Genomic DNA, 26,266 nt, shown 5'->3' on the forward strand with positions numbered 1-26,266 from the left:
CAACGCCCATCTGACCAGACTAGCCTGATTGACAGGCGAAAACGGAGACTTTGCAAAGGTATTTCGGCAACTTAGGTGGGTAATAAACGCATAACAAACACTCTAATGTAACGCCCACCTCTGCCCCTATTTAACGCTATTTTTATCCCATCTTCCAAAAACGTGTGACAGGTTCCCTTTAAAATAAAAAATAGTGATATACTCACCTTCTGATGGCCCCTGGAGTCTTCCCGCCTCTCAGCGGTGCACACGGCGGCTTCTGTTCCCAGGGATGCTGTGTGTGAAGGACCTGCGATGACGTCGCAGTCACTGACCGTGACTTCATCGCAGGTCCTTCGCACACAGCATCCATGGGAACGGAAGCCGCCGCGTGCACGGCTGAGGAGATCAGGACGCTGGAGGGTGAGAATAACCATTTTTTAAATTATTTTTAACGTTAGATCTTTTTACTATTGATGCTCAAACACTATGTTTGACAAGTGTGACCAACCTGTCAGTTTTTTAGCTAATTACGCTTGCAAAACACTAGTGTTTAGCAGGAATACGCATGCTAATTCCACATGCGATATACCCGCCGCAGGAGTTGCGGAATTGCCGCGGAAATTTCCGCAGCAATTCTGCAACGTGTGCACTTAGTTTAACTGTCATATCACATGCGTGTAGCAGAGCGGGCCCCCTGCTTCTCCTGTTAGCAGTAATACTACCGCCGGCTGTCATTCACATTCATTGCTTTGTATGCCCGTCAGGGGCCCCCTCCCACTCTGGGCCTCTGTGCGGTTGCACAGGTTGAACACGTGGTGTGTCCGCCCATGCCCCCTCCTTTCTGAGCTCCAGAGTGTCTAATCCATATTTAGCATCCAAATGTTTGGCATTTCTGTAGCGATGATAATTTACGGGTGTGTGTCTCCAGAAGCATGAGTTGGGCACTACAACGTACAGGTGACTACAAAGGCAGTTTGCAATTTTCACTCAGCAACTTCCACTGTTGCTTGTTTATAGCGAACACCCATGGAGTCAAAATGGTCACTACACCTATAGATAAATATACAAAGGGGTATAATTTCCAAAATGGGGTCACTTGAGGGGGATTCTGCTCCTGTAGCACTTAGGGGCTCTGTATACGGAGTCCTCAAACTATTCTAGAAAAATCTCTCCATATGGCTAAGCAGTAATGTACAGCCACATATGGGGTATTTCCACGTTCAGCAGAAATTGTGGGACACATTTTAGTGCCATTTTTGCCAATTTCCCTGTGTGAAAATGTAAAATCTGGGGCTAAAACAAAATTTAAGTGGTAGAAATGTAATATTTTTTCTTCACTGCTCAATAATATACAATTCTGTGACACATACGTGATGTCAATATGATCACAGCACCCCAATATGAATTCATTGAAAGTTTGTAAAATAGGGTCACTTATGAGGGGTTCTACTGTTGTGGCACCTTAGGGGCTCTCTCTGTGGGTCATGGCATCTGCAAACCATAACAGTAAAAATCTTCATTGGAATATGGCACTAATTCCCTTCTGAGTTTTGCTTTCTGTCTGAAAAGTATTTCCCGATTACATGTACATTGGTGCACTCAGGAGAAAGTTTTACAATAAACCGAGGTCCATTTTTTCCTGCTAGCTCTTACAAAACTTAAAAACTTGGGGATAAAACAACATTGGTAAAACTGTAATTATTCTTTCTCCACCGCCCAATGGTATAAAATTCTGTGAGGTACATGTGGTGTCAATGTCAACTGCACCTCTAAATGAATTAATTGGGGTTTGTAGTAAAATGAGGTCACATATGGGGGACTTTTGCTGTTCTAGCACCTCAGGAGCTCGGTCAATGTGACATGGCATCCTCAAACCATTCCAGCGAAAATCTGAACTCCGATATGGCGCTTCTTCCCTTCTATGCTTTGCTCTGTGCCTCAAAAGTAGTTTTCAACCACATGGGGTATTGGAGTACTCAGGATAAATTGCACAAAATATTTTGGGATCCATTGTCTGCTGCTATCCTTGTGAAAATAGAAAAATCTGGGGCTGAAACAACATTTTTGTTGGAAAGATGTGATTTTTTATTTTCACAGCTCAACATTATAAACTTTTGTGAAGCACCTGGGGGTTCAAGATGCTCACCACATATCTAGATACATTCCTTAAGGGGTCTATTTTCCAAAATGGGGACACTCATGGGAAGTTTCCACTGTTTAGGCACTTAAGGGTCTCTCAAAAGGCGACATGGCATCCGCTAATGATTCCAGCAAATTTTGCTTCTCTTTCGAGCCCTGTTGTGCGCCCAAACAGTATTTTTTCCCCGCATATGGGGCATCAGCGTACTAAGGAGAAATTGCACAACAAATTGTACAGTGCATTTTCTCCTGTTACCCTTGTAAAAATAAATAAATTGAGGCAGAAAAAAAATTTGTAGGAAAAATTATTTTTTTTTATTTTCACGGCTCTACATTATAAATGTTTGTGAAGCTCCCATGGGTTCAAGCTACTCACCACACATCTAGATACATTCCTTGAGTGGTCTTGTTTCCAAAATGGCATAATTTGTGGGGGGTTTTACTGTTTAGGCACATCAAGGGCTCTCCAAATGTGGCATGGTGTCCGCTAATGATTCCAGCCAATTTTGCATTCAAAAAGTCTAACGGTGCTCCTTCCCTTTCGAGCCCTGCTGTGTACCCAAACAGTAGTTTTCCTCAAATATAGGGGCACAGGCATACTCAGGAGGAATTGCACAACAATTTTTGGTGTCCATTTTCTCCTGTTACCCATGTAAAAATAAAAAAAAGTTGGGGCTAACAGAATATTTTTGTGGAAAAACTTTGATGTTTTGTTTTTACGGCTCAACATTATAAATTTATCTGAAGCACCTAGCATTTCAAGCTGATCACCACACATTCAGATAAGGGGGGTCTAGTTTCCAAAATGGGGTCACTTGAGGGGGGTTTCCACTATTTAGGCATATTAGGGGCTTTCCAAATGTGTCATGGTGTCTGCTCTCGATTTTTCCATTCAAAAAGTCAAATGACGATCCTTCCTTTCTGAGAACTGCCGTGCGCCCAAACAGTAGTAACCCCCACATATGGAGTATTGGCGGGCTCAGGAGAAATTGCACAGTCCATTTTCTCCTGTTACCCTTGTGTAAATAAAAAAATTGGGGTCTAAAGTAAAATTTTTATGAAAAAAATGAAATGTTGCACGACGCTCGTGCTGACATCAGATAGGTGAAGTGAGTTCATTGACTGTGAACTCCCAGGACCTGTCTGATGGCACCGCGAGCATGAGAACTTTCTGATGCTCGTGGTGCCATCAGATAGGTAATAGGAGTTCACAGGGAGACAATGAGCACACAACCATGCAGACAGCCATCTAGATGTAGCAAAGCTAGACCCGTCATGGGACAAATGGAAAATCATCCTCTCTGCGGAAAGGTAAGGAATATTGTTATTTATTTATTTAAACTCTTTTGCTGGAGACAATAGCATCTGAAGAAGAATTATTAAAAGTGTGTGTCATTCTTTCAGTTAAAGGACTTTTTCTTTGTGTGTTTTTATACAATATGACTATAGGGTTAGTAATGGGAGCGTCTTATAGACGCCTTTCCATTACTAACCTCGGGTTTGATGTCATCTGACAATACAAAAGTGACATCAACCCCCCCAACTATCACCCCACCTTCCACTGCTAAAGGGCAAGTTGGAAGACCGAGGCGAAATGGCACATTTTATAGATGCGCCTTTTCTGGGGCAGCTGAGAGCTGATGTTTTTAGCCTGGGGGGACCAGTATTCATTGCTCCTTCCTAGGCTATTAATATCAGCCTGCAGCTGTTTGCATAGCCGTTGCTGGTTATTAATCATAGGGGGACCCTAGGTATCCATTATAATAGCTAGTAAAGGCAAAATATACATCTGTGAGCTGATATTAGTAGCCTGGGAAGCTAAATGGGTATTACTCATTTCTCAGGCTATAAACCTCTGCCCCAGCCGTCAGATTCCCTCTGCTGGTTAAGAAATTTAACATATATACAGTACAGACCAAAAGTTTGGATTCACCTTCTCATTTAAAGATTTTTCTGTATTTTCATGACTATGAAAATTGTACATTCACACCGAAGGCATCAAAACTATGAATTAACACATGTGGTATTATATTCTTAACAAAAAAGTGTGAAACAACTGAAAATATGTCTTATATTCAAGGTTCTTCAAAGTAGCCACCTTTTGCTTTGATGACTGCTTTGCACACTCTTGGCATTCTCTTGATGAGCTTCAAGAGGTAGTCACCGGGAATGGTCTTCCAACAATCTTGAAGGTGTTCCCTGAGATGCTTAGCACTTGTTGGCCCTTTTGCCTTCACTCTGCGGTCCAGCTCACCCCAAACCATCTCGATTGGGTTCAGGTCTGGTGACTGTGGAGGCCAGGTCATCTGGCGTAGCACCCCATCACTCTCCTTCTTGGTCAAATAGCCCTTACACAGCCTGGAAGTGTGCTTGGGGTCATTTTCCTGTTGAAAAATAAATGATGGTCCAAATAAACGCAAACCGGATGGAATAGCATGCCGCTGCAAGATGCTGTGGTAGCCATGCTGGTTCAGTATGCCTTCAATTTTGAATAACTAAAGAAAGAACCTGGCACTCAACTTAATGCTTGTGAGATTTTAATCGTAGTAGCCAAAACGTTTCGGTCCTATATCTGGACCTTCATCAGTTACTACAAAACGTGAACATAAAGAAAATACTATTTACAAATATATACAAAAAGAAACAAAAGAAAACATAATTTGCAAAGAAAATATGTACATAATTCAGAGAACCACAAAATTACACAATGCAAGATGTCACATCCATGACAAGAGGTATTTAGGTCATCTAGATAAAAAACTGAGATAGACAAGCAAGTGTCAGGCTGAGTGAGACCGCCGGATATCTAGCATGGGGGTGTAAGATAAAGGAGAATGAGGGTGGAACATACCGTACTATGATGAAAAAAGTAAATGACTGTAGTGTCATATAAGGCACAGCATGGTCTGCGTCTGTAGTAATATAGAGGAGATTACAATGGCATAGGTACGTGTGAACGTATTGTGGAGAGGGGAGGGGGAGAAGTAGCATACCTGGTATTTGTGCAGATAGGTTTAGGCCAGTGATGGCGAACCTATGACAATTAAAATGCGCGCTTGTCCTGCCTCCCGTGACGTCACGGCTTGTGATTGGTCGCGTCGCCCATGTGACCGCGACGCGACCAATCACAAGCCAGAACGTAATTTTAAAATCCTGAAGGACCTAAAATTACGTCATGGCTTGCTGTGATTGGTCGCGTCGCGGCCACATGGGCGGCACGCGACCAATCACAAGCCGGGACTTCACGTAAGGAAGGAAAAGCGCGAATTTTAAGCAAACAACGCTGCCGGTTCCCTCGGTGAGGTACAGGCTGCGTCGGAGAGGTGAGTATAGCAATATTTTTTATTTTAATTTTTTATTTTACACATTAATGTTGTTTCGATACCGATACCCGATACCACAAAAGTATCGGATCTCGGTATCGGAATTCCGATACAGCAAATATCGGCCGATACCCGATACTTGCGGTATCGGAATGCTCAACAATGGCATCCGATCCGATTTTTTATCGGATCGGATGCCATGCAGGAGGTCTGTGGGTCCAAACAACAGAGCTCCGGTGCAGAGCGTCTAGGCCTGGGACTTCCGGTAGGCCAGGCGCAGCTCCCGGAAGTTCCAGGCCTCTGCGTCGGAACTGTGTTGTTTGGGCGACATTGCGCTGCTCCCTGCTGCGCCGACCAGAAGTCCCAGGCTGCACTTATGAGGCCTGAGGAGATAGCTGTCTGGAGGCCCTGTGATTGCTGTCTGGAGGCCCTGTGATTGCTGTCTGGAGGCCCTGTGATTGCTGTCTGGAGGCCCTGTGATTGATTGCTGTCTGGAGGCCCTGTGATTGCTGTCTGGAGGCCCTGTGATTGCTGTCTGGAGGCCCTGTGATTGATTGCTGTCTAGAGGCCCTGTGATTGCTGTCTGGAGGCCCTGTGATTGCTGTCTGGAGGCCCTGTGATTGCTGTCTGGAGGCCCTGTGATTGATTGCTGTCTGGAGGCCCTGTGATTGATTGCTGTCTGGAGGCCCTGTGATTGCTGTCTGGAGGCCCTGTGATTGCTGTCTGGAGGCCCTGTGATTGCTGTCTGGAGGCCCTGTGATTGCTGTCTGGAGTCCCTGTGATTGCTGTCTGGAGGCCCTGTGATCGCTGTCTGGAGGCCCTGTGATTGATTGCTGTCTAGAGGCCCTGTGATTGCTGTCTGGAGGCCCTGTGATTGCTGTCTGGAGGCCCTGTGATTGCTGTCTGGAGGCCCTGTGATTGATTGCTGTCTGGAGGCCCTGTGATTGCTGTCTGGAGGCCCTGTGATTGCTGTCTGGAGGCCCTGTGATTGCTGTCTGGAGGCCCTGTGATTGATTGCTGTCTGGAGGCCCTGTGATTGCTGTCTGGAGGCCCTGTGATTGCTGTCTGCAGGCCCTGTGATTGCTGTCTGCAGGCCCTGTGATTGCTGTCTGGAGGCCCTGTGATTGCTGTCTGCAGGCCCTGTGATTGCTGTCTGGAGGCCCTGTGATTGCTGTCTGGAGGCCCTGTGATTGCTGTCTGGAGGCCCTGTGATTGCTGTCTGGAGGCCCTGTGATTGCTGTCTGGAGGCCCTGTGATCACTGTCTGGAGGCCCTGTGATTGCTGTCTGGAGGCCCTGTGATTGCTGTCTGGAGGCCCTGTGATTGATTGCTGTCTGGAGGCCCTGTGATTGCTGTCTGGAGGCCCTGTGATTGCTGTCTGGAGGCCCTGTGATTGCTGTCTGCAGGCCCTGTGACTACTACAGCAACCATCATCCAGTGAACTGTGGGGTGTCATTGGCCATTACTGAGATAAGTGAGAGGGAGGCATCAGTGATGGCGAACCTGTGGCAGTCCAGCTGTTGCAAAACTACAATTCCCATCATGGCTGGCCATTCAAAGCAAAGGCTTTGGCTGTGAAGACATGATGGGAATTGTAGTTTTGCAACAGCTGGAGTGCCACAGGTTCGCCATCACTGGAAGAATTCCCCCTCCCCCTCACTTATCTTAGTTCACGGCACCCCACACAAGTTAAATAATAGCAAGACCAACAAAAGAAACCTACTGACAGATGAACAAAGAAGTCACTAAGCAGGTAAGTTAATTCTAATTATACATATTTGTTATTTAAACTATACATGTCGCAAAATTATGGTTTTTTATCAAGGTGACACACCACCCAAGTTATGCTCGGTTTTTTGGCGAATTTTGACACACCAAGCTCAAAAGGTTGCCCATCACTGGTTTAGGCACACAGAATGGACTGTGGATGAAGGAAGATAAACATAACTATAGTATACCATTAGGTATACATGCGCAGAGGATGCCGCCACACTGTGACACGCAGACTGCAGCACAGCTGACACGCACAGCCTTCTTACTTCCGGCCACTTCATCTCTGGCTTCTCTGTGCGCCCCTCGGTTGCCAAGCGACGGAGTCCCGGCACCGCCCCCTGTCCATTTAAGGCGCGCACTTTCACTACACACCAGACAAGCGGGGATTCCGTGTCTGGACACAAGCACAGCACCTATCAGTGGGAATAAGGCAATACTATAGTCCCTGGCATGTCTCCACTTATAGTATGCCACTGGCAGCATCCTCTGCGCATGTATACCTAATGGTATACTATAGTTATGTTTATCTTCCTTCATCCACAGTCCATTCTGTGTGCCTAAACCTATCTGCACAAATACCAGGTATGCTACTTCTCCCCCTCCCCTCTCCACAATACGTTCACACGTACCTATGCCATTGTAATCTCCTCTATATTACTACAGACGCAGACCATGCTGTGCCTTATATGACACTACAGTCATTTACTTTTTTCATCATAGTACGGTATGTTCCACCCTCATTCTCCTTTATCTTACACCCCCATGCTAGATATCCGGCGGTCTCACTCAGCCTGACACTTGCTTGTCTATCTCAGTTTTTTATCTAGATGACCTAAATACCTCTTGTCATGGATGTGACATCTTGCATTGTGTAATTTTGTGGTTCTCTGAATTATGTACATATTTTCTTTGCACATTATGTTTTCTTTTGTTTCTTTTTGTATATATTTGTAAATAGTATTTTCTTTATGTTCACGTTTTGTAGTAACTGATGAAGGTCCAGATATAGGACCGAAACGTTTTGGCTACTACGATTAAAATCTCACAAGCATTAAGTTGAGTGCCAGGTTCTTTCTTTAGTATCACATGGTGTGGGAACCTACCTGGGCACCACCAGTAGTAGTGCACACGGCTTTATCTTTTCAATTTTGAATAAATCCCCAACAGTGTCACCAGCAAAGCACCCCCACACCATCACACCTTCTCCTCCATGCTTCATGGTGGGAACCAGACATGTAGAGTCCATCTGTTCACCTTTTCTGCGTTGCACAAAGACACGGTGGTTGGAACCAAAGATCTCAAATTTGGACTCATCAGACCAAAGCACAGATTTCCACTGGTCTAATGTCCATTCCTTGTGTTCTTTAGCCCAAACAAGTCTCTTCTGCTTGTTGCCTGTCCTTAGCAGTGGTTTCCTGGCAGCTATTTTGCCCCGAAGGCCTGCTGCACAAAGTCTCCTCTTAACAGATGTTGTAGAGATGTGCCTGCTGCTAGAACTCTGTGTGGCATTGATCTGATCTCTAATCTGAGCTGCTGTTAACCTGCGATTGCTAAGGCTGGTGACTCGGATAAACTTATCCTCAGAAGCAGAGGTGACTTTTGGTCTTCCTTTCCTGGGGCGGTCCTCATGTGAGCCAGTTTCTTTGTAGTGCTTGATGGTTTTTGCCACTGCACTTGGGGACACTTTCAAAGTTTTCCCAATTTTTCGGACTGACTGACCCTCATTTCTTAAAGTAATGATGGCCACTCATTTTTCTTTACTTAGCTGCTTTTTCTTGCCATAATACAAATTCTAACAGTCTATTCAGTAGGACTATCAGCTGTGTATCCACCAGACTTCTGCACAACACAACTGATGGTCCCAACCCCATTTATAAGGCAAGAAATCCCACTTGTTAAACCTGACAGGGCACCCCTGTGAAGTGAAAACCATTCCCAGTGACTACCTCTTGAAGCTCATCAAGAGAATGCCAAGAGTGTGCAAAGCAGTCATCAAAGCAAAAGGTGGCTACTTTGAAGAACCTAGAATATAAGACATATTATCAGTTGTTTCACACTTTTTTGTTAAGTATATAATTCCACATGTGTTAATTCATAGTTTTGATGCCTTCAGTGTGAATGTACAATTTTCATAGTCATGAAAATATAGAAAAATCTTTAAATGAGAAGGTGTGTCCAAACTTTTGGTCTGTACTGTATATGTGTATGTAACAAACATCTTTAGGTCTATCTATTATTTGTGTGTATGTCTATTCTTTCTATTCTATTCTAACCTGTCATGCTGTGATTTTACTGCTCGCAGCAGATGAATTGCCAGAATTTCCAAGGAGATCGGTGTGTAAAAATTGGATAGCACTCGCATGGTCCGAGTGCTGTGCGATTTTTTTCTTGCACCCATTGACTTCTTTTGCAGGATGCGATCAGATTTCCGATTACAATTGCAGCATGCTGTGATTTTTTTCCAGTACGATCATGATCCGATCCGAGCTGGAAAAAAAACACAGATGAACCCACAATGATAGAATAACTTTGGTCCGAATGCAATCCGATTATTAGTCAGATTGCATTCGATCAATTTCATCGCAAAATGAGCCCTGACTGAGATACTACCCAGATTGTTTCACAGGGTATATTATGTTCACAATAGACTATACTTACTATCCTAATGTCTAAAATCGGTGCTTTAGATGACTGGATGAGCCGGGGAACATGAAACATGACTTTATGGAGCGAAATATCCTCTCTTATATCCTCTGCAGTGAGACAGACAATTTGCCCTCACCTCTTTGCAATGCTTTTAAGCCACAAATCACAAAATAACTTTCCGCCTTATTAGCCACATCACAATGGCTACGAGAATTCACATCACATCCAAATGGAAACCGTGTCCCTATTCTTTCTAGCTGTGCATAAGCATTTAATTTAAATGCAGCCAAGTTTCATTTTTACGTTTGCATTTTCCTGCCCATCTTCCAAGAGCAATAACTTTTTATTTAGTGTCAACACAGCTGTGTGAAGGCTTGTTTTCCTGGGGGATGAGTTGTAGTTTTGAAAGACACCATTCATTTTATCATAAAATGGTAAAAAAAAAAAAACTAAAAAGAGAAAAAGACAGGGAATGAATTCCAATTGCAACCTACTTATGAAAAAAAGGCAATTTTGCCATTGTGTTTTGGGCTTTGTTTTTATGGTATCCTTTATATGGTAAATCTGAACTAGTAGCATGATTATACAGGTCAGCACAATAAAACCAAATTTTCATAATGTTTTTTTTTTATTAACCCCTTCCCGACATTGGATGTATGCATACATCATGTTCGGCTGGTACTTACCGAACTATGACATATACAGTACATACAGGGGCTGTGCATGGGCGATTACACCAGGTGTCAGATGATTCTGACAGCTGACACCTGGCACTCCGTTCAGGAGTGGTGCCTGCTCCCAGCACTTTAACTCCCTAAATACTGCAATCAAAATCATCAGCAGTATTTAGCAGGCAAGCAGATTGAGAGAGTCCCCTCTGCTCTCTGATCAGCGCCCCAGCAATGTCATTGTGAGAGGCTGATCATTGCCATGGTGACCCGATGTCGTCATTTGGACATCTGGAGCACCAGAGCTAGCAAGCTTGCTGCAACATATTCAGAGCATTGTGTAGCAAGTTTGTCTGTCAGTGCAGCGCTGACCGTTTGTAATGCATAGGAAAGCTTCCGCTATGCTTTACAAGTGATTAGACTGCAGAAAGTGAAAGTCCAAGGGTATGTGCACACGTTGCGGATTCTGCTGCGAATTTTTCCGCAGCGGATTTGGAAAATCCGCAGTGCAAAACCACTGCGGTTTTCACTGCGTTTTTTATCGCGGTTTCTTCTGCGGATTCCTCTGCGGGTTTTCAACTGCACTTTCCTATTGGTGCATGTTGAAAACCGCTGCGGAATCCGCAGAAAGAATTGACATGCTGCGGAAAATAATCCGCTGCGTTTCCGCGCGGATTTTTCCACAGCATGTGCACAGTGGGTTTTTTTTCCCTTAGGTTTACATGGTACTGTAAACTTTGGGAAAACTGCTGCAGATCCGCAGGTTCAAATCCGCAGCGTGTGCACATACCCCAATAGTGGGACAAAGTAAAAACGTTAAAATAAAACTGAAAATGCTTTTGCTCTGGCAAAAATTAAGAGACCACTGCAAAATGTTCAGTTTGTCTGATTTTTCTCTTTATAGGTATATTTTTGAGTAAAATGTAAATTGTTTATTTATTCTATAAGCTTCTGACAACATGCCTCCGAAGTTCCAAGCAATAAATTTTGTATTTTTTTTTCTGAAATGGAGAAATTGTCAAAATTAAAAAAAAAAAATAACCAGTCATTTCAGACCTCAAATAATGATAAGAAGACAAGTTAATAATCATTTAGAAACAACAATGCTAATGTTTTAACTCAGGAAGAATTCAGAAATCAATATTTTGTGGAATAACCATGATTTTTAATCACAGCTTTCATGCGTCTTGGCATGCTTTCCACCAGTCTTTCACACTGCTTCTGGAGCAAAACTTTAAGCAATTTTTCTTTGTTTGATGGCCTGTGACTATCCATCATCCACTTGATTACATTCCAAGGGTTTTAAATGCGGTTCAGGTCTGGAGATTGGGCTGCCCATGACAGGATTTTGATGTGGTGGTCTCTTAATTTTTGACAGAGCCGTATATATACTGTAATGTTTATATAGATAGATAGATAGATAGATAGATAGATAGATAGATAGATAGACATATATATTGTGTCCATAAATAAATATTTTTATTAAATAAAAAGTTCACATATTTAGTATCGCCTAGTCCAGAACGACCCATCCTATAAAACTGCCCCGCTAGTTGACCCCTTAAGTGAACACCGCAAAAAAAAGAAAAAAACAGGAAAAAAATCTATGCTTAGTCATCATACAACCAAACAAAAAGTGTAATGCAACATGATAACAAAGATGAATGTAAATAAAATTTAAAACGTCATCTTGTCCCGCATGAAACAAGCTGCCATATACACTCACCGGCCACTTTATTAGGTACACCTGTCCAACTTCTTGTTAACACTTAATTTCTAATCAGCCAATCACATGGCGGCAACTCAGTGCATTTAGGCTTGTAGACATGGTCAAGACAATCTCCTGCAGTTCAAACCGAGCATTAGTATGGGGAAGAAAGGTGATTTGAGTGCCTTTGAACGTGGCATGGTTGTTGGTGCCAGAAGGGCTGGTCTGAGTATTTCAGAAACTGCTGATCTACTGGGATTTTCACGCACAACCATCTCTAGGGTTTACAGAGAATGGTCCGAAAAAGAAAAAAAATCCAGTGAGCGGCAGTTCTGTGGGCGGAAATGCCTTGTTGATGCCAGAGGTCAGAGGAGAATGGGCAGACTGGTTCGAGCTGATAGAAAGGCAACAGTGACTCAAATCGCCACCCGTTACAACCAAGGTAGGCCTAAGAGCATCTCTGAACGCACAGTGCGTCGAACTTTGAGACAGATGGGCTACAGCAGCAGAAGACCACACCGGGTACCACTCCTTTCAGCTAAGAACAGGAAACTGAGGCTACAATTTGTACAAGCTCATCGAAATTGGACAGTAGAAGATTGGAAAAACGTTGCTTGGTCTGATGAGTCTCGATTTCTGCTGCGACATTCGGATGGTAGGGTCAGAATTTGGCGTAAACAACATGAAAGCATGGATCCATCCTGCCTTGTATGGAGCATCTTTGGGATGTGCAGCCGACAAATCTGCGGCAACTGTGTGATGCCATCATGTCAATATGGACCAAAATCTCTGAGGAATGCTTCCAGCACCTTGTTGAATCTATGCCACGAAGAATTGAGGCAGTTCTGAAGGCAAAAGGGGGTCCAACCCGTTACTAGCATGGTGTACCTAATAAAGTGGCCGGTGAGTGTAGCTCCATCAGCAGAAAAGTTAAAAAGTTATAGCTCACAGAATAAAGCGATGCAAAAATAAATATTTTTCCAATAAAATAGTTTTTACTGTGTAAAAGCACCATGTGAATACACAGGGGTCAGTGGATGCTCTCGTCCGCTGGCCCAGCTGTTTTTAGAAATACTGCATGGACCTGAGCTCTCTGAACACCTGCTCTCTCTCCCTGTGGGCAGAACACTACTCAGACAATACAGAGTGAGGGTAAAACAGCCTTGCAATAATTTATTGAACCACCAACACACAATGGCATACAGAACAGTGCCAGCAAATACCCAAGATGCTGCAAATTACAGAGACTCACCTGGATTAGAGCTGCTTCCAGTATCGCATAGCCCCAGCACTGGCTCCTCACTTTTGGCAGGCCCCCATAGCGAGGAGGTAACAGCAAGCTTAGGAAGCTAACCGAGAGCTGTGAGGTATGTGGCCAGGTTAACCGATTGTCCCAACCTGGATTCTTTAAGACGTCTCTGGGGTTTCAGTATTGGTCAATGAAGCAATCCTGTGTCCTTCCAGCTAGGTCCATAGTACCCTAAGCTGCGATCCTGAAGAGTCACCCTGACCAGAAGAAAAAGTCTCTTTATATAGTGGTGTGTAACCTATTTTTAAATTTAACAAGTGTCCTTCAGTCCAGCATCACAGATAAGGGGAACAATGATGATCAAGTAGCATTACTTTATTAATTAAACTATTTGCATAGTTTTTCCCTCTCAGCTTTTGAAGTTAGCAAACTGGCTCCATAACAGAATGCATAATTAGCATATCAGCAAACATCATTGTTCAGTGGCCATGCCTTAGGGTACCATCTCACAGTGGCACTTTGGTCGCTACGACGGCACGATCCGTGACGTTCCAGGGATATACATACGATCTCGCTGTGTCTGACACGCTACTGCGATCAGGGACCCCACTGAGAATCGTACGTTGTAGCAAATCGTTTGAAACTTTATTTCGTCGCTGGATCACCCGCTGTCATTGCTGGATCGGTGTGTGTGACACCGATCCAGCGATGTGTTCGCTTGTAACCAGGGTAAACATCGGGTTACTAAGCGCAGGGCCGTGCTTAGTAACCCGATGTTTACCCTGGTTACTATTGTAAATGTAAAAAAAAAAAACACACTACATACTCACCTTCTGATGTCTGTCACGTCCTCCGCCGGCGGCTTCCCGCACTGACTGTGAGCGCCGGCCGTAAAGTAAAAGCAGAGCACAGTGGTGACGTCACCGCTGTTCTGTGCTTTACGGCCGGCACTGACAGTCAGTGCGGGAAGCTGACGGCGAGGGACGTGACAGTCATCGGAATGTGAGTATGTAGTGTTTTTGGTTTTTTTACATTTACAATGGTAACCAGGGTAAACATCGGGTTACCTGCGCTTAGTAACCCGATGTTTACCCTGGTTACCCGGGGACTTCGGCATCGTTGGTCGCTGGAGAGCTGTCTGTGTGACAGCTCTCCAGCGACCACACAACGACTTACCAACGATCACAGCCAGGTCGTATCGCTGGTCGTGATCGTTGGTAAATCGTTTAGTGTAACAGTACCCTTACTGTTTTACAAAGATAACAGAAGATAAACTGTAGGAGATAATATAGAGGTAAATATTTGTCCTACAAGAAGAGTCAATACTTCAGACAACAGTTTATGATTCTGGGCCTACTCAGTTTACATCTGGCATAATTAATAAGAAATGTCGTGTCGTCACACACCAAAACATTAAAAAAAACTATATAAATGTGGTATCACTGTAATCGTACTGACCCGAAGAATAAATCTACCTTAACAATTTTACCACATGCGAAAAGACATAAAAAAAATTCCTGATTTGCTGTTTTTTGCTCATTCTGTCTCCCAAAAATCAAAATAGAAAACGATCCAAAAATGTAATGTGCCCGTAAATGGTACCAATAAAAGTGTCAACTTGTCCCTCAAAAAACAAGTCTTCACATGACTGTGTCGATCAAAATATTGAAAAATTAAAGATCTCAAAATATGGCGATGCAAAAACTAGTTTTTGCAATAAAAAGCGTGTTTTAGTGTGTGACAGCAGTCGAACATAAAAACCTGATATAAATCTGGTATCACTGTAATCGCGCAGACCTGAAGAATAAAGTAATCTAATCACTTATACCGCATGAGGTAGGCGTAAAAAAACCCCCCATTTTTCACCTGCTGTTGATTTGTTCATTCTGCTCCCCAAGATCACAGTAAGGCTCTACTCACATTTAGCGCTGAGCGCTTGAACTGGGGTTCCCATGTAAAACTCATCTGAATTACGTCACTCGGAGATTTACATGGAGACACCAAAGTAAACACCAAAGTAAGTGCTCAGCATAGAGCACCATATAAATGTGATCCCCAACGTTATGTAAAATGTTTTCAATAAAAGCTTCAACTCAGTCCACAAAAAAAATCCCCACTCAGATCCGTCATCTGTCAATGGAAATATGGGGGGCTTTCACGTTACTGGTATCACAAAGGTTCTAGAAAAGTGAAATGGCTCCTGGCCCCCCCAATAAATTCAGCAAATTCTGTGCTCCCAAATCCAAATGCCCCCCTCCCTTCTGAGCCCTACAGTGTGTCTAATCCACATTTAGTGTCCACATGTTTGGCATTTCTGTAGCGATGAGAGCGCACCTAATTTAAGGGTGCATGTCTCCAAAAGCATGAGCTGAGCATAACATACTACAACATACTGGTCATTACAGCGTACTGGTCACTACATCATGCTGGTCCCTACAACGGCAGTTTGCAATTTTCACTGAGCAACATCCACTGCTGCTTGTTTCTGGAAAGCACCCATGGAGTCAAAAAATTGTCACTACACGTGTAGATATATTCCTAAAGGGTGTGTATTCACATCAAGATGCCCAGAGTAATTAACCCGTCACCTACTATTAAACACAATGATTTTCACTATATGGTGACCAAACAATAATGAGAACAGATCCCCAAGATGGTTCTTTATAGATAAAAAGTTGTTTTTATTAATGAATATTTAAAACAGAAAATTGACATAAAAGGAAAGGTGCTCAATCCTATGACGAGGGACTATGCAGCCATAGTGTATTTCCAAAAGACATGGGCTATTAACACAATGAAAGGCAATTTATTCTGAAGCTGAATATCATTAATCATATGTAATAAACATGACTGCAAGATGCTGGCTAACTGGATATTCCCATATAGCTGGGTACTTCAACATTTGACCCTTATTGCTGACATGAATAAAGTGCTATAGTAATGCAGCTATGAGTATGTGTAAAACTACACTGTTACCTGGTGTATAGCCATGTGGAATCCTCTCGCCTCCCAATGAAGCAGTTGTGAAACACGCGTTGGGGCAGAGGGACACCGAGAGGATTCCACATGGCTATACACAACATATTGAGTATCGTTGTACTCAGGAGAAATTACACAAGAAATTGTATGGGCCAATATCTTCTGCTACCCTTATGAAAATGCAAAATATCGGGCTTCAAAAAATTTTTTGTAGGAAAAATTTGATTTTTTTTATTTTCATGGCTCAATGTTATAAACTTTTGAGAAGCACCTGGGGGTTCAAGGTGCTCACCACACATCTAGATAAGTTCCCAGGGGGTCAAGTTTCCAAAATAGGGTCAGTCATGGGGGGATTGCACTATTTAGGCACATCAGGAGCACTCAGAACACAACATGGCATCCGCAAATTATTCCAGCAAATTTTGCATTCACAAAGTCAAATGGTTCTCTTTCTCTTCCAAGCCCTGGCATGCGCCCAAACAGTCGTTTTCTCCCACATATGGGCTATCGGAATACTTAGGAAAAATTGCACAACAAATTGTACCGTGCAATTTCTCCTGTTACCCTTGTGCAAATACAAAATTTGTGGCCAAAAACATTTTTGTGGGAAAAATGTGATTTTTTTTTTTTATTTTCACAGCGCAATGTTATACACTTCTGTGAAGCAACTGGGAGTTCAAGGTGCTCACCATACAACTAGAGAAGTTCCTGAGGAGTTTAGTTTCCAAAATGGTGTCATTTGTGTTGGTTTTCCACTATATAGGCACATCAGGGGCTCTCTAAACACGACATGGTATTCGCTAATTGTTCCAGCAAATGTTGCATTCAAGATGGCAAACTGTGCTCGTTCCCTTTCGAGTCCTGCCATGCTCCCAAACAGTGATTTTCCTCCACATGTAGGGTATCGGCATGCTGAGGAGAAATTTATCAACACATTTTGGGGTCTTTTTTTCTGTTACCCTTGTGAAAAAAAAATATTGGGGTCTAAAGTAAAACTTTTGTGAAAAAAAGTTAAATGTTCATTTTTTCTTTCCACATTCTAAAAATTCCTGTGGAGTGCCTGAAGGGTTAATAAACGTCTTGATTGTAGTTTTGAGTATGTTGAGGAGTGAAATTTTTGAAATTGACACTTTTGGGTATTTTCTGTTATATAGACCCCTCAAAGTCACTTCAATTGTAATATGGTCCCTAAAAAATGGTTTTGTAAATGTTATTGAAAAAATGAGAAATCGCTGGTCAGCTTTTAACCCTTATAACTTCCTAACAAAAGAAAATTATGTTTCAAAAATCATGCTGATGTAAAGTAGACATGTGGGAAATGTTACATTAAAAGCATACTGAACAAAAAATGAATGACAGAAATCAAAAAACTGTGGAGGAGACATGGAAGTAGGCAAGGAGAGGGTAGAGGTCCAATAATACATGGGGAAGCACAGCCAAGAAGGTCACTAAGACTTATAGGCAAGGGACTAAGCTAGTTATGAGATGCACCATGTACAGCAACAGTATAGGCTGCTGTAAGAAATCACTTCTGCTTACTCATAGTAGGTCTGGACCAGTTCAGTTTATACAGCACATGGCACACAAAGTTAGAACAATGATGAACTCCTGCGGTGTCCCTCTGACAAGTTTCACTGTCTATACATGACCGCGTATGCCGAGTACGGTCTTTTTCTTCGTGCGTAAACCTAAACCACCAAACCCTGACCCACCGTCCCCACCCTCTCCTTAAATAAAAACATAACCAATTATATTCTTTTGGATATTTTGGCCACAGCGGCCAACTTTTATTAACAAAATAACAAACATTAATACAACAATATAAATTCGAAGAAGATCGACCACCATATTACCCTCAGCCGTAAATCCCAGCTCGAGGGCACCGTACATCCCGTTCCGGGAAGAGAAAAACCACCACCAGCTCCCAGGGTAAAACCCCGTCCAGAGCCCATACCAAAATGCCAGATCAAACCCCACCACATTTTAAATTGCCTGTAATTATGCTCCAATTCCTTCCCCCAACCAATCAGCGTCAACTCCAAGAACCCCCACCCCCCCACCACACTGCCACTGTGACAATAAACGAATAACATAGAGAAAATGAAACCAACATTCTTCCCTCAAACGCATAGAAAGCGTAAGCCCAACACCCCCTTTTTCTTTTTCTTTTTTTACAACTTACATAACCATAACAATAAATGAAATATACATGACAATACCTCCCCCCATGAAAAGCCCCCCAAGCACAAACAAAAAAGGGGAGGGTGGGTGGGTCTTCCTCGGCCTGGATTAAGGTAGGAAATGGCGGTTTTCCCGCACTTTCCCTACCAACTCCCCCTTCTCATGCTCCTCCCCCCTGCTAACCTCCTATCGCAACCATGGCATTATTTAAAAAAAGACCGCCCGGCTCAAAGCAGTCATGGGGGGCCTCCGCCCAGCTGCGCCTCACTCCTGCCCCCATCTGTTTTAAAGTACCACTCTCTGCCCCTAGTCTTATACTCATCAACTGACGTCTTCGTCTTTTATTGGCACTGCTCCTGGGGGTCTACAACAGTTTGTGATCTGCCGGATTGCTCCCGCCGTTGCTGGGTGATATGGAAGTCTCAATGTACGTCTGTGAGAGCCAGAAGGAGGCTCTCATAGACTTACATGGGCAGACTGTGACCATTACCTCTGACTTCTGTTCAGTTAGAAGTTGCGGTTGCAAGATCTCAGCGTGGAACAGGAGTGGGTAAATATTAGACTAGGATTAGGCACCTTAGATTAGTAGCACCACTACAGCACTGAAATAAAAAAAGCTGGAGCTGTACTTTAATATGGCCAGCAACATGACCCAGTGGTTGCGTTACAGCACTGGTGTACTGGTTCAAATCCTACCAAAGACAGCATCTTTAAGGAGTTTATTTGTTGTCTCGTATTTGCATGAGTTTTCTTGCATGCAGATAGGGAATTTGTGAACTCCAGTGGAAACAGTGATGACAATGTCTATAAAGCATTGCAGATTATGCTTATCATTATTTAAAGGCATTGTTCAGGACCTTTACATTGATGGCCTGTCCTTGGGATAGGTGATCAATATTTGATTGGTGGGGGTGCGATACCTGCCAACACACTAATCTGCTGTTCCGTGTCCCAACAGTGGCCATATGTGCACAGTTTCGGCGCTGCACATCACTGCTTTGTCAACGGTATAATGGCCATTGCCAGGTACTGCACCTCCGCTACTATACCATCGACGAAGGTGTGCAACTCTACAGCTGAGTAAATCCGGCCTCTGCAGGCACAAGTTAATCAGCAGGGTGCCGAGTGTTGCACCCCCACTGATCAGATATTTATGACCTATCCTAATGAAAGGCCATCAATGTTAGGACAACCTCTAAAATAAACAAAATAATAAATAATTCCTCTCACTACATACCATACCCCTTGATGCTGCTGCTAAGGCTGTATGACTTGCAACCTTGTTATATAGCTGGAGGACCATATTATCCTGCCCTTTCAACTACGGTAAATATTGCATTGAAGGAGAGAACACTGATCATTTATTCACGATGGTTAAAACAAGCACCTACAGGAAAATGATTTCTTGAGGCATACCTGTGATTGCTGTTGTTTCCTTTACAATATTAACATGTACAGTAATACTAAAATATCTTCTTGCTTCACTTTTATTCTATTTTATAACCAGAACTTGAAGTTGCAAGATTAAGCACAGATGTGAATTTGGAAGATCTCCACTTCCCACAGAATATTGGATATGGGAGCTCTATTCAACTTTCTTCGAATACACTGAGACAAAATGGACGCAATGGTAAATAAAAATTCAGCAACTTTTTTTTATTCTAGAGGATGTATATCTAAGGAACCATAGTTAAGAGAAACCACACCAACATAGTGTAAATAAAGTGCGCTGACAGCTTAATCTATGGAAAACTCACACATCAAACTGAATCTAAAGCCTCCAACCACATTATCAATTTCAGTCTAATATGTACAGTGCCTAAAAGTAGTATTCAACCCCCTGCAGATTTAGCAGGTTTAATAAGATGCAAATAAGTTAGAGCCTTCAAACTTCAAACAAGAGCAGGATTTATTAACAGATGCATAAATCTTACAAACCAAAAAGTTTTGTTGCTCAGTTAAATTTTTATAAATTTTAAACATAAAAGTGTGGGTCAATTATTATTCAACCCCTAGGTTTAATATTTTGTGGAATAACCTTTGTTTGCAATTACAGCTAATAATCGTCTTTTATAAGACCTGATCAGGCCGGCACAGGTCTCTGGAGTTATCTTGGCCCACTCCTCCATGCAGATCTTCTCCAAGTTATCTAGGTTCTTTGGGTGTCTCATGTGGACTTTAATCTTGAGCTCCTTCCACAAGTTTTCAATTGGGTTAAGGTCAGGAGACTGACTAGGCCACTGCAACACCTTGATTTTTTGCCTCTTGAACCAGGCTTTGGTTTTCTTGGCTGTGTGCTTTGGGTCGTTGTCTTGTTGGAAGATGAAATGACGACCCATCTTAAGATCCTTGATGGAGGAGCGGAGGTTCTTGGCCAAAATCTCCAGGTAGGCCGTGCTATCCATCTTCCCATGGATGCGGACCAGATGGCCAGGCCCCTTGGCTGAGAAACAGCCCCACAGCATGATGCTGCCACCACCATGCTTGACTGTAGGGATGGTATTCTTGGGGTCGTATGCAGTGCCATCCAGTCTCCAAACGTCACGTGTGTGGTTGGCACCAAAGATCTCGATCTTGGTCTCATCAGACCAGAGAACCTTGAACCAGTCAGTCTCAGAGTCCTCCAAGTGATCATGAGCAAACTGTAGACGAGCCTTGACATGACACTTTGAAAGTAAAGGTACCTTACGGGCTTGTCTGGAACGGAGACCATTGCGGTGGAGTACGTTACTTATGGTATTGACTGAAACCAATGTCCCCACTGCCATGAGATCTTCCCGGAGCTCCTTCCTTGTTGTCCTTGGGTTAGCCTTGACTCTTCGGACAAGCCTGGCCTCGGCACGGGAGGAAACTTTCAAAGGCTGTCCAGGCCGTGGAAGGCTAACAGTAGTTCCATAAGCCTTCCACTTCCGGATGATGCTCCCAACAGTGGAGACAGGTAGGCCCAACTCCTTGGAAAGGGTTTTGTACCCCTTGCCAGCCTTGTGACCCTCCACGATCTTGTCTCTGATGGCCTTGGAATGCTCCTTTGTCTTTCCCATGTTGACCATGTTTGAGTGCTGTTCACAAGTTTGGGGAGGGTCTTAAATAGTCAGAAAAGGCTGGAAAAAGAGATAATTAATCCAAACATGTGAAGCTCATTGTTCTTTGTGCCTGAACTACTTCTTAATACTTTAGGGGAACCAAACAGAATTCTGGTGGGTTGAGGGGTTGAATAATAAATGACCCTCTGAAAAGACTTTTCACAATTTAAAAAAAAAAATAAACAAAGAAATAACATTCTTTTTTGCTGCAGTGCATTTCACACTTCCAGGCTGATCTACAGTCCAAATGTCACAATGCCAAGTTAATTCCAAATGTGTAAACCTGCTAAACCTGCTAAATCTGCAGGGGGTTGAATACTACTTGTAGGCACTGTATGTGCGCCCAGAAAAATGATAATGAGGGGAGTTAGTGATCCGACGTGTCCATTTTTGGACTTCCATTCCTTATGTTCTCATTGAAGTAAGCCGCCATCATAGATGTACAGAAGTGGCTGACTTATAGAGAGCACTAGAGCGCCTGTCAGAGTGAGCGCTCCTGTCTATGCGAGAGTCAGCCAAGATAGCTCACCATCATCTAAAGTGTATGAAGGGCTTGAGGCTATGTACAACCAATTCTAATAATCATATTTACCGTACTTTCGGATTTAATCAGATTTTTGGTAAAAACAAAATCATATCTAATAAATTGCACACATAGAAGTGTCACATTATGCTGTGTGCAATCTTTGTTTCTTTTCCTTAATGTCAACATTGTGTGGCAAATTTACAAGTGTGTACCTTTGACCTAAGTTAGTGTTACTGACCTGTCCCCATTCCAGAGGCCGCTTCCTGCTAACTTTGTTTCCAGCCCGTGGCTGCCCTAGGTTCCTAAGCAACCAACCACTCCTCCATACTCCCGCCATTATCTTTCTTCTCATGCTTCCAGCCTCAACTGATTGCTTTTGCAGCAAATGCCCATTGTTAATGTCAGTCATTGCTGTCTGTTTTAAATGAGATCCAACCTTTATCCCTTATTTTTATGCAAATAAAAAATTGCTGACCCTGTCATTGACCTTAGGCTTATTATTGGATTCCTCTCCAGTTTTGATCCCTTTGATTTTTCGTATGGTACCCTATTCTTAGTTTTACCCCCTGGCCCTTCCTTTGACTACTTCCTTGTCTGTTTTTTGGCTTTCTGCATTCTATTCAGTCTCCTAGTGATGATTATTGGGTCTTTATTTACGGTTCAGCTGTTTCTTCAGCCCACATTGACTACAAAGAACATGCTTTGAGGCAATCTTGTTCTATCCCCACTGCTATAAAATCTGTTGCGGTACTGATTATCTCTACTGCAAGGTGAACCCTCTTCCTGAATGTTTCCAGAAGGAGCTGTGCTGCCTGGACTTTCTTATATACTAGAAGGGTTTCAGTCACAACTAGTGATCTGCGAATACACTCGTTACTCGAGATTTCCCAAGCATGCTCGGGTGTCCTCCGAGTATTTATTAGTGCTCGGAGATTTAGTTTTCCTCACCTCAGCTGAATGATTTACATCTGTTAGCCAGCTTGATTACATGTGGGGATTCCCCAGCAACCAGGCAACCCCCACATGTACTTATGCTGGCTAACAGCGTGCTCGGGAAATCTTGAGTAACGAGTATATTCACTCATCATCACTAGTCACAACCTATTTTTTTGGAGGAACTTGACTGTACCTCCTAATTTGTCTTCTTATTTGCAGAAAACATGGTGTGTTCATAGCCAATAGTAGAAAATGATCAAAGCAAATGTTGATACCCATCTTATTTGCTACAAAAATTAACATTTGTTTATTTCTCTGCCACACTGGACATTTTATGTAAAATGTGGGTGTACTTATGGGGTTGTATAAGACTACAAAAAGTGTGTACTTACTTTCCCATGAAACAGTGTCACTCTCTAAAGCTACAGTATGTCCGCCATTGTGACAACAACCCTTTAACTTGAGTAAGAAACACAGCAAATCAACAAACTTTTAAGTTAAAACTTTATGCAAAGTACTTGATTAAAACTGTTCTATTTATCCAGTGTTTTTTTGTACAGCTCTTCTACAGACCTGTACATCTCCTAGATTGCAAACTACAGACAAACCATAGGTAGACTGAGCAACTGACATACTTCCTTTTGTTTCCTAATTCTTGCTTATATCTAAGCAGTAGAAATAATATCAATAAAACCTATTTTTGTATTTTCTGGGAAGAAAAATAAATAAACCCTGCTTAGGCTCACCTAAATTCATGGGCAGTCCGCAAAAAAAAGGTGGTTTTTTTTCTGTCATCAGTAGTGTTCAGAAAAAAAATCAGCATCCATGATTTTTGTAAACTTTTATACTATGCATGTGCTTGAAGCTCATCAGTGCAGTCAGGGTCAGACTTTCCCACTGGAGAACCGGAGGGTTCTCCGGTGGGCCCAGGCACTGACACCTGCTTGCATACATGGCCAGCAGCTGCCTAGGGCCCCCACTGCTCCAGGGGCCCCCAGCCAATGGCCCCCAGCGGAGTAGCAGCGAGTGACAGGAGGCAGAAGCCGGCTGCTGTGGCTAAAGCCTGTCCCCACTACTAAAGAAAAATGAATATTCACCTTTCCCCACGCCTCCATGGGCGTGGAGAGGGGTGTATATTCATTTCACTTTAATAACACAGCCCGCTATCAGGGCCGGCAGACGAGGGCCTCCGCTCCCTCAGGGGCCCCCAGCCCATGCAGCCACTATGAAACCATCAGTTAGAGGGGTCCGGCCCCCAGTGCGTGCCGCATCATAGATGCTGATACAGTTGAAGGCAATAATGGAGGAGAGAGCGTCAGATGATGCTCCCTCTCCCATCATTCCCCTCTGCCTCTGACACAGCAGGTGCGCGATGACGTCACTTCATCGCGTACCCGCTGTGGGCCAGGCAGATGGCAGTGCAGCTGCTGATACCGGAATTGAGCCGGAATTAGCATGGGAACGGGGAGGAAAGGTGAGTATTGTGTTTGATTTTGTATATATATATATATATATATATATATATATATATATATATATATATCAGTGAGTCCTGGTTGCATTATACCCTATGACGGGGCTGCATTGTACCCTATGAGCGTGATGCATTATACCCTATGAGGGGGCTGCATTATACCCTATGAGGAAGGCTGCATTATACCCTATGAGGGGGCTGCATTGTACCCTATGAGGGAGCTACATTATGCTCCGTGGGGGGCTGCTTTATACTCTGAGGGGGCTACATATATTCTGTGATGATGGGGTTACATTATACTATATGAGGGGGCTGCATTATACCTTATGAGGGGGTTGTATTATACTCTGAGGGGGCTACATTATATTCTGTGGGGGGCTGCATTATACTATATGAGGGGGGTTACATTATACCCTTTGAGGGGGCTACATTATATTCTATGGGGGGACTACTTTATATTCTGTGAGGGGGTTACATTATATTCTATGAGGGAGGCTACCCCAACCCCTGCTACATAATTAAGATGTGTACTACCTTATATTATACCCTGATATTAGCGCGTTTTACCGCACGATTGGTGGTCTTGTATTTATTTCTATGTAGCTAGATAGTAGGCCCCAAGAATGATTTTCTCTGGTGGGCCCAAGGTGCTCCTGTTCGATGCTGAGTGCAGTACAAACAGCCAGATGGGGCCACACAGTCTGGGCAAGGCAAACCTAGCAGGAGCTCCAGCTTCAGCAAATCCCCTCGCTGTCTGCCTGCACAACTGACATTAGTGCCTGCTGATGGTGACTCGCTCACTTCTGCTTCTATCTCCTCCTTGGCAAATTGGCTACTGTATGTCCAATTTGTTACGCCTCTGCCTGTACACTCACATATGGACTATACTCCTTCAAAAGACTCTTTAGTGGAGTAGTCAAGATGTCTGTGTCTGTACCATTTCTCCTATCCTGTATGCTGGCTGTCACTCTCAAGTTCACCTCTTATTTTGTATACACAGTTGAAACCAGAAGTTTACATGCACTATATAAAAAGACACGTGCATGATTTTCTCAATATCTAACATGAAATCAAAAGAAACTTTCCCGTTTTATAATAATAATAATCTTTATTTTTATATAGCGCTAACATATTCCGCAGCGCTTTACAGGTTGCACACATTATCATCGCTGTCCCCGATGGGGCTCACAATCTAAATTCCCTATCAGTATGTCTTTGGAATGTGGGAGGAAACCGGAGGACCTGGAGGAAACCCACGCAAACACGGAGAGAACATACAAACTCTTTGCAGATGTTGTCCAAGGTGGGATTAGAACCCAGGACTCCAGCGCTGCAAGGCTGCTGTGCTAACCACTGCGCCACCGTGCGTCAAATAAGACTACCATAATTATTAATATTTGCCAAATGCTTGAATAATGAGATAATGAGAGAGAGAGAATGTTTTAAGGCATTTTATTACTTACTGCAAAGTCAAAAGTTTACATACATTTCATTACAATAACTGATGAAAAACATTGGTTAGACTTATAGTAATACTAATCAGAAAAAATAGGAATAGTAATAAACCAATGTATCTATGGACTAAATATGGACAATCGTC

General features: G+C 43.1%; 1 protein-coding gene across 21 annotated transcripts in view; it reads left to right on the forward strand.

Annotated features, from left to right (window-relative positions):
* The window catches only part of ADGRL3 (adhesion G protein-coupled receptor L3), a 1,249,649-nt gene that overhangs the window by 687,454 nt on the left and 535,929 nt on the right, over positions 1-26,266 (forward strand). For all 21 annotated transcript variants that reach the window (XR_013217764.1, XM_077272336.1, XM_077272380.1 and 18 more), the window contains one exon: positions 20,155-20,277. Coding sequence is in view for 20 of the 21 variants with exons in the window: in XM_077272336.1 (XP_077128451.1) it covers positions 20,155-20,277 (123 nt within the window). In the remaining variant the exon portion in view is untranslated. The remainder of the gene's footprint in view (positions 1-20,154; positions 20,278-26,266) is intronic.

Source organism: Ranitomeya variabilis, chromosome 1 (assembly GCF_051348905.1).
Source record: "Ranitomeya variabilis isolate aRanVar5 chromosome 1, aRanVar5.hap1, whole genome shotgun sequence".
Classification (NCBI taxonomy): Eukaryota; Metazoa; Chordata; class Amphibia; order Anura; family Dendrobatidae; genus Ranitomeya; species Ranitomeya variabilis.